Source organism: Diaphorina citri, unplaced genomic scaffold, assembly GCF_000475195.1.
Source record: "Diaphorina citri unplaced genomic scaffold, Diaci psyllid genome assembly version 1.1 scaffold2983, whole genome shotgun sequence".
Taxonomy (NCBI): Eukaryota; Metazoa; Arthropoda; class Insecta; order Hemiptera; family Psyllidae; genus Diaphorina; species Diaphorina citri.
The window spans coordinates 15,970-25,877 of NW_007380395.1; the positions used below are offsets into that span (position 1 = coordinate 15,970).

At 38.8% G+C, this 9,908-nt stretch overlaps 1 protein-coding gene across 1 annotated transcript; it reads left to right on the forward strand.

Annotated features, from left to right (window-relative positions):
- Positions 1 to 2,430: 2,430 nt before the first annotated feature.
- Positions 2,431 to 8,437, forward strand: LOC103519846 (lipase member H-B-like; the record flags this gene model as incomplete). Its single annotated transcript, XM_008484933.3, has 5 exons — positions 2,431 to 2,756; positions 3,197 to 3,351; positions 4,350 to 4,598; positions 6,323 to 6,544; positions 8,278 to 8,437. Coding segments are annotated over exons 1-5 (929 nt in total), but the record flags the coding sequence as incomplete, so codon positions are not given.
- Positions 8,438 to 9,908: the final 1,471 nt, after the last annotated feature.

Here is a 9,908-nt window from a genome sequence, read left to right on the forward strand (position 1 = left end):
TTTTAAAAGAATAGAGTGATAATTTGGTAGGTAAAATCTTGGGTTGAGGTTGAACACATACCTAGGTAGGTACCTAATTTTATTGAATTTTAGTCGGTTGTATTAAGCTTGAAATATTGTCCCGATAAATTAATGCAACTCAAGACTTGAGCTAAAAGCACCAAACTCAAAATCTGAAGTGCCAACCACTGGGGTTTGTGCCTAAAATTATTAAAACAGGACACAGGCGAATATTTTCTATCTGACCCATAATACTCAAGCTTTCCTACGAAGATTATCTTGGCATATAGTCTTACCCTTTATTTTGCTGACAGTCACTTAATCTCTAACTCAATCCTGAGTTGGAGAGCCCTGGCATAGAAATTTTTACAAATTCCTTTTGGTTCCATAAGTACTACTGGGATAATATATTTTATGTCCCATTATCAAAAGCTCTAAAAATGTAGTTATGTAGGTAGGTACCTATGAAGACTATGAACTGGAAGATGTTTCAGCCTTTCAGCAGACTATTGGAATTTGTAAAACGCCAACTGTAATCAATAGCAAAACTGTTATTTACAGATAACAGATATTTGCTATAAATAGATTAATACCGAGGAAAGTGAGTGCAATTAGTTTGAACTAGCAATAATTGTATCCTGGATATACTTCATTGGTTACATTGCTTTGTCTTTCTAAAACATTAATTATATTACAAAATAGAAAGTTGGATAACTGATGCAGAACTCTACAGCTAGAAATCTTTGTTATGGCTTTGTTTAGATATATCTAGGTATTATCTACTTGGACATACTTTTAAAAGAATAGAGTGATAATTTGGTAAGTAAAATCTTGGGTTGAGGTTGAACACATACTTAGGTAGGTACCTACCTAATTTTATTGAATTTTAGTCTGTTGTATTAAGCTTGAAATATTGTCCCCGATAAATAATTACAACTCGAGACTTGAGCTCAAAGCACCCAACTCAAAATCTGAAGTGCTAACCACTGGGGTTTGTGCCTAAATATCCTAAAATTATTAAAACAGGACACAGGCAAATATTTTTTATCTGACCCATATTACTCAAGCTTTCCTAGGAAGATTATCTCGGCATATAGTCTTACCCTTTATTTTGCTGACAGTCACTTGATCTCTAACTTAATCCTGAGTTGGCAAGCCCTGGCATAGAAATTTATACAAATTCCTTTTGGTTCCGTAAGTACTACTGGGATAATATTTGTCCCATTATCAAAAGCTCTAAAAATGTAGTTTTGTAGGTAGGTACCTATGAAGACTATGAACTGGAAGATGTTTCAGCCTTTCAGCAGACTATTGGAATTTGTAAAACGCCAACTGTAATTAGATGGTACAGAAAAAATGGACGGTACAGAATTTAGATGGATAGTTTGGAATTTTAGAGACATAAATAGATTGAGAGATAGACAAGAACCTACTTTGTATACATTCCTTGATAAGATTGAAAAGACCCAAGTCCTGTGCTAAACAAGAATTGGGAAGTAGGTATCAATTTCCAAGTAAAGGTAGAAGATACCTTGATTTGACTTTTAGAGACATAGGTAAATAGATTGAGAGATAGACAAGAACCTAACTTTGTATACATTCCTTGATGAGATTGAAAAGACCCAAGTCTTGTGCTAAACAAGAATTGGGAAGTAGGTATCAATTTCCAAGTAAAGGTAGAAGATACCTTGATTTGAGAATTTGGGAAAATGGTCATCAAATAAAGGAAATTTTCTCATTTAGTTTTGAGTCCAATCGGGCCTTCGGAGGAACCTCAGTTTTTTCCCCCGAGGGAATGAACAATGTAACATTGGGAATATGGTCATCAAACAAAGGAAATTTTCTCATTTAGTTTTGAGTCCAATCGGGCCTTCGGAGGAACCTCAGTTTTTTCCCCCGAGGGAATGAACAATGTAACATTGACCTAGGAAGGTACAAATTACATAACTCGCTCCAAGTTAACTCAGTTCAAGTCACATCCAAACAATTTCTTCCACCTAACCACATTACAAATATACCTATCTCGTTTCCAGTTGGCTGTAGTCATATGAGATCGTACGAATTGTACACCGAGTCCATTGTGAATCCGAAAGCTTTCAAATCCATCAAGTGTGATTCCTGGTATGATTATGAGTCTAAAACCTACTGCAATGAGTCCGACATTCAATACATGGGAGACCCCGTACAACCCACGTAAGTCGAAATAGAGGGAGATGAATAAAAAGAGGAAGGAGATGGAGAAAATCCTAGGGAAGAGGAGGAAGAGAGACAGAAAGGAGAGAAAAACGGAGGGAGGAGGAAAAAAAAATATAATAACGAGAACCTAGATGAGATATGTACGTGGAAAAATAAACAAAGGAGAAAGACAAACTTGGAAAACTTTTAGACTCAAACTAAAGTGGTATCTTAATTGTTCAGAACAGTTTACAATAGAAAGACGTACATCCGCGCGGGGCAGTGGTCCAACTTCTGACTAGTTCTAAAATTCGATCTTACCTTTTTTTTGACCGCTGAAAATTTTGCGGGGAACTCGAAAATCGCCACATAACTCGGTATTAGTTTGCCTTCAACGTCAATCGAATCGATTAAATCTTTGGTTTTACGAGGAAACAAATGGAGGGAAATAATCGCACCCTTTTCTTAGCCGTCATCCTAGTGGTATTGTTGAAGCAGACGAAAGCTTTGGTTGAAGAAGTGAAAGAAACGGTCGGCATTGAAGTGGAAATGCAGGATCTAAAGTTCAAATATTCTAATAGGTATGTAAGGGAGGCAGGTGTACATTGACGTTTTCCTCAAACATCAAGCTGTCCCGGGAAGAGCACCCATGGATGTATCGTATTTCTCGGTTGATTGTTGATTAGGGATGGACTTAATATAAATATGGTTAAATTTTCACCATAGAGCAACAAAACTATAGGGAAAGCTGCGGTACAATGAGACGCAAAAGTTTATAGGTGATTTAAAACAAAGAGTATTTGGTATTTAGATTTGATGAAACAGTATTATACCAACACGTAAAGGGAGCTTTCTTTCAATGTTTTTCGGTTTATTTTCATTAAGTGGTGGATACACTTTTTCGTCGTCGTCGTCGTCGTCGTCGTCGTCGTCCCCCACAAAGTGTCCCCTAGGGGCCCTCTGATCAATAGCAGTCCATTGACGAGAGCTGCCAGTGACAAATGCCTTCTCAATTTTGCAGGGGTAACAAAGAGTCGGAGTTTCTCATCAACATCACGGATGTGAATTTTGCTGACGAGTTGAGGAAGATATGGAACTATGAAGTGGACCTGAAGATCATCACACATGGCTGGATCAGCTCAGATGCCTCTCTAGCCGTGGCTAACATCAAAAATGGTTAGGAACACATTCGAGGAAAGTAAACTGTAGAGGTTTGATCCTGTCATACAGACATTTCATTAAGGAAAATATCATGTAGGAACATAGATATACTCCTATAGAAGAGTAGGGACATAGATGATGATCCCTTAATATGTCCCCCTTAGGGATTTTGCGCCCCTACGTTCCCCTTAGGGATTCCAGGATAAGTCAAACATGATGACACGTTGCGTAGGTTCAGTCTCGATATCGCTTAAGTACATGTTGCTGTGAATTGTCGTGAGAACATTGATAGTCAACCGCGACCATCAAAATCATAAGTAAACACTTAAACAGGGCTCCTTGGTGAATTCTGAGGAATCGGGTAAATAGGTAGAAGTAGATACAGATTTTCATCATTATGTCCATTATTCGCTGGTACCTAAATATTGGAATAGAATAGGTACGCAGATTTCATACATACATACCTACCATATCAATACTCACCTTGGTATACCTATTTGCTCGACCTTCTGGTCCTTCAGCAATATCTAATTTTCACCTTAATATAATTCCAACATAGGAGAGTAGGGACATAGATAATGATCCCTTAATAAGTCCCCCTTAGGGATTTTGCGCCCCTACGTCCCCCTTAGGGATTCCAGGATAAGTCAAATGACACGTGGCGTAGGTTCAGTCTCGATATCGCTCAAGTACATGTTGCTGTGAATTGTCGTGAGGCGAAATCTTGAGAACATTGATAGTCAACCGCGACCATCAAAATCATAAGTAAACACTTAAACAGGGCTCCTTGGTGAATTCTGGGGAATGGGGCAAATAGGTAGATAAGATACAGATTTTCATCATTATGTCCATTATTCGCTGGTACCTAAGTATTGGAATAGAATACGCAGATTTCATACATACCTTCCATATCAATACTCACCTTGGTATACTTATTTGGTCGACCTTCTGGTCCTTCAGCAATATCTAATTTTCACCTTAATATAATTCCAACATCCCTCATTGATTCTCAGCGTACCTCTCCAAGACGGACTTCAACGTTATTACTCTCGACTGGTCGTACACCGCTTCCACCAAGAACTACCCGGTCCCGGCCGTCATGACTCATCAGGTGGGCAAACTGGCCGCTGAAATGGTTAACAAATTGGTGGAGCTCAACTTTACCCAATATGACCGGATCCATATGATTGGGCACAGTTTGGGAGCCCATGTGAGTGGAGCGACGGGAACTTATTGTAAGGAGAAAATGGCGAGAATTACGGGTAAGTCCCTTGTTATAGTTTCATACTGGCCGCTGAAATGGTTAACAAATTGGTGGAGCTCAACTTTACCCAATATGACCGGATCCATATGATTGGGCATAGTTTGGGAGCCCATGTGAGTGGAGCGACGGGAACTTATTGTAAGGAGAAAATGGCGAGAATTACGGGTAAGTCCCTTGTTATAGTTTACTAAGATATACTCCTATAGGAGAGTAGGGACATAGATAATGATCCCTTAATATGTCCCCCTTAGGGATTTTGCGCCCCTACGTCCCCCTTAGGGATTCCAGGATAAGTCAAACATGATGACACGTGGCGTAGGTTCAGTCTCGATATCGCTTAAGTACATGTTGCTGTGAATTGTCGTGAGGCGAAATCGTGAGAACATTGATAGTCAACCGCGACCATCAAAATCATAAGCAAACACTTAAACAGGGCTCCTTGGTGAATTCTGGGGAATGGGGTAAATAGGTAGATAAGATACAGATTTTCATCTTTATGTCCATTATTCGCTGGTACCTAAGTATTGGAATAGAATACGCAGATTTCATACATATACCTTCAATATCAATACTCACCTTGGTATACCTATTTGCTCGACCTTCTGGTCCTTCAGCAATATCTAATTTTCACCTTAATATAATTATTCCAACATCCCTCATTGATTCTCAGCGTACCTCTCCAAGACGGACTTCAACGTTATTACTCTCGACTGGTCGTACACCGCTTCCACCAAGAACTACCCGGTCCCGGCCGTCATGACCCATCAGGTGGGCATACTGGCCGCTGAAATGGTTAACAAATTGGTGGAGCTCAACTTTACCCAATATGACCGGATCCATATGATTGGGCATAGTTTGGGAGCCCATGTGAGTGGAGCGACGGGAACTTATTGTAAGGAGAAAATGGCGAGAATTACGGGTAAGTCCCTTGTTATAGTTTAAAAAAAAAAATGAGAGTTTCACCGCCGTTTTTATTTCGCAGCAATGAAACAACTGTACCTTAGAAGCATGTGGTCTATGTCGTAGTATGTCTCTCAGCAGATGGGCGAGAAGAGATACAATACTTCCCATATAGGTGCTGGGTCAACACGAGAACACCAGAAAGTAACCCGTTGAAATATTTGCAAACGAAATTTTTTGTCAATGGTGGGATTCGGGACCTTCTGCATGGTTAAGGTTAAGTTAACGACATCGCATTCAACGGACTGAAATATCTGCGAAGGTGAACTTATGGAATGAACTATTGGTGACTGGTCATAGTGTCGCTGGCTAGTTAGTCCCTAGCTGTCTCATCAGGGTTGGATAGAAATAGAAATACATGGGGAAATAAAACCTATATTACACTCTCCAGGACTCCAGGTTCATATTAGCAGTGGTGGGCTTTGAATCTGGAGTGCATGGGGAAATAAAACCTATATTACACTCTCCAGGACTCCAGGTTCATATTAGCAGTGGTGGGCTTTGAATCTGGAGTGGTGGTTCAAGTCCAAGTCATTAAATTTTGCGTAGTGTATTAAGCGGGAACAACATTTGTGACAAGCACTTATGCTTAACACGCTTAACTCCATACACAAAAAGTCCACTCCGAGGCTTAAGCATAGGGGCAAACAGCCCTAAAAGATGTGTTAAGCTACTACAAATCTATGCTTAACAACAATTAAAATCCCTACAATTAAAATTTAAAAACAATTAAAATTCCTAAAACCTCACGAATATTTTCAGGGTTGGACCCAGCAGGTCCCGGGTTTATGGTCCTGATGGGCAATGACATGAGATTGGATATGTCAGATGCTCAGTTTGTAGATGTGATTCACACGGCAGCAGGGGTAGCAGGATACTATGGTGTTCTGGGTCATGCAGACTTCTATCCCAACTCGGGCAAGCCGCCACAACCTGGCTGTGTGGAGTTATCGCTCAACGTATACAAAGTCGTATCTTCTGGATGTAAGACACTTATTATAAAATTGTTATAATTATGTACCTATGTACATACCTAGTAATAGTCATGGCTTTTTTTAAGGTGTGTCCAAACATAGTCGACCGGCCGTCAGTCGACGAGATAGGTAAATCTATGTTGTCGAGGCAGTGTGGACGGTTCAGCCAAGATCGATCGCTGTCAATCGACGGCAGTTGACTATGTGTGGACACACCTTGAAAGTTACTCTATCCTCAGCTTGGCTCAACGCTCAACGTGCATAAAACCCCATCTCCTAGATACATGAAGACTCTTTTTAGATTTCTTCTACTTATAGTAATATGTAGTGAGATTCCCTTTTTATAATTCTTCTACTTCTACTTCCCTTTGTCCCAGCTCTCTTGTATGGGTCAGTTGGAGTGATTCTCTAATAATTTTATTGAGGATATAATTCCATGCCTTTGAGAAGGAAAGAAATAGTGGAGTGAATTCTGGAGAACAAAGGAGAGAAAACGTGCAAGGTATTTGAAGTTGAAGCCCAGTATGTACATATTTCGTGATTGCTATGTACTTATGTATAGATAAGGTATTGTATTGAGTGAGTATTCGACGAGGTAAAATTCTATTCAATTAATTTTATTGAGGATATAATTCCATGCCTTTGAGAAGGAAAGAGATAGTGGAGTGAATTCTGGAGAACAAAGGAGAGAAAACGTGCAAGGTATTTGAAGTTGAAGCCCAATATGTACATATTTCGTGATTGCTATGTACTTATGTATAGATAAGGTATTGTATTGAGTGAGTATTCGACGAGGTAAAATTCTATTCAATGAGGTACGAGGTACAATTCTATTGTCTATTCCATTCAAGTTCAATGAGAAAAGCAATATCTGCCCATCTGTCCAATGTCCCGTCCATCTCAAAAGTGTGTGATACTTCGACTGGATTATTTTTCAAGCTCTGCAGCAACAAATGAAATTAAATCTCCTATCAAGGCATAGCATAGGCAGGAGCTTTTGTTCAATAGGAATTAAAAGTATACGGACAATGAAATCTACCTTGTGTTGAAAATGCGGAACTTTGAAAAGGTACCGCACCTGCTGCTAATTAAATTTCTATACATTCGGATTATTTTTCAAGCTCTGCAGCAACAAATGAAATTTAATCTCCTATCAAGGCATAGCATAGGCAGGAGCTTTTGTTCAATAGGAATTAAAGGTATACGGACAATGAAATCTACCTTGTGTTGAAAATGCGGAACTTTGAAAAGGTACCGCACCTGCTGCTAATTAAATTTCTATACATTTTCATCGGGGAGATTATTTTAATATGAATAGAATCGAAATAGATGGTACAGAAAAAATGGACGGTACAGAATTTAGATGGATAGTTTGGACTTTTAGAGACATAAATAGATCGATAGATAGACAAGAACCTACTTTGTATACATTCCTTGATGAGATTGAAAAGACCCAAGTCCTGTGCTAAACAAGAATTGGGAAGTAGGTATCAATTTCCAAGTAAAGGTAGAAGATACCTTGATTTGAGAATTTGGGAAAATGTTCATCAAATAAAGGAAGTTTTGAGTCCAATCGGGCCTTCGGAGGAACCTCATTTTTTTCCCCCCGAGGGAATGAACAGTGTAACATTGACCTAGGAAGGTACAAATTACATAACTCGCTCCAAGTTAACTCAGTTCAAGTCACATCCAAACAATTTCTTCCACCTAACCACATTACATATATACCTATCTCGTTTCCAGTTGGCTGTAGTCATATGAGATCGTACGAGTTGTACACCGAGTCCATTGTGAATCCGAAAGCTTTCAAATCCATCAAGTGTGATTCCTGGTATGATTATGAGTCTAAAACCTACTGCAATGAGTCCGACATTCAATACATGGGAGACCCCGTACAACCCACGTAAGTCGAAATAGAGGGAGATGAATAAAAAGAGGAAGGAGGTGGAGAAAATCCTAGGGAAGAGGAGGAAGAGAGACAGAAAGGAGAGAAAAACGAAGGGAGGAGGAAAAAAAAAATATAATAACGAGAACCTAGATGAGATACATATGTACGTGGAAAAATAAACAAAGGAGAAAGACAAACTTGGAAAACTTTTAGACTCAAACTAAAGTGGTATCTTAATTGTTACTCTGTAGTCTGTATTTTCCATCTCTGAGCAAAGGTAGGGGTAGTGTCTGGCACATTGCATACATCAAACAATTACCAGGCATTCATACAAATTGAACCTCATATCATAGAATAGGGATCACTGCGGTTCAATTTGTATGAATGCCTGGTACATAATTGTTTATGTATGCAATGTGCCAAGCACTACCTTTGCTTCAAAGATGGAAATTGATGAATAGTGTGAATACCTAATGTACGTATTACGTACATTCTACGTAAATTTTTACTTTCTATTACCCTTACGTATAGGGAACCTATACAAGGTAATGAGAAAGTATTGCAATCGGTCCAAATTTTCAAAATCGGGAAATGGGTGGAAATATCCGTTTTGGGGTCCCCTGATTCCAAAAAAGTGGTTTTTAGCCCATGGTCTGTACGTAACGTACGTACGTACTTCAGTTTTATGTAATACAGACCCCGCGTACTTGTACAAGTACACAAATTTCAAAAAAAATCGCGCCAGTTTTGTTACCACACAGAGAATTTTAAAATTTATGCTGCACTTTTAAGGAGGCTTTTAAATTTGTGGAATATTTTTGTTTACTTTCTGAAAAAAATTGCTTGTAGAATACTAAATCTATACCATATATATACATATGATCAAGTAAAAACATAAAATAATAAAAATATATGTCAGGTCTCTAGGCCTATATGAAAATTGTGTACTTGTACAAGTACACCAGGTCTCAAGAGGTTAAATACTGCCTCTCATCTCAAGTAGCACTCAAGCATCAGTTCCAAATATTGGATAGGACAAATTGACTTCGTTCTAACTCGAGAGCGAGAATTTTCGCTGATAAAATATGGATAGTAACAGCCAAAAATACACTGGCAATAATATTAAGACTTGCTACGTGTTCACACACAGAATGCCATAGGAAAGTCTCTTGCGGAACCCCTCTTGCACATTCATTGCCAGTGCACACTTACCGTCGTATGTATGAAAGCCAAAGTTAAACTTTAGTTTAACTTAAGACAAAAAATGTTGCCAATTTCATGTCATTTCTTGAAATAACTGGCTAGATTTCACGAAATTTGGCAAGATTTTCATTTGAATCGTTCCCAAGAAGAACGGCCTATGTGAAAATTTTCGATTTTTTTTTATTTTTTAGTTGGGGCCTCTGTAATCTCCTTGTTTCAATGCACTAATCAGTTTTGGGGGGAGAAAATCGGAAGTCGTTTTTTTTCGACCAACTTCGTGAAG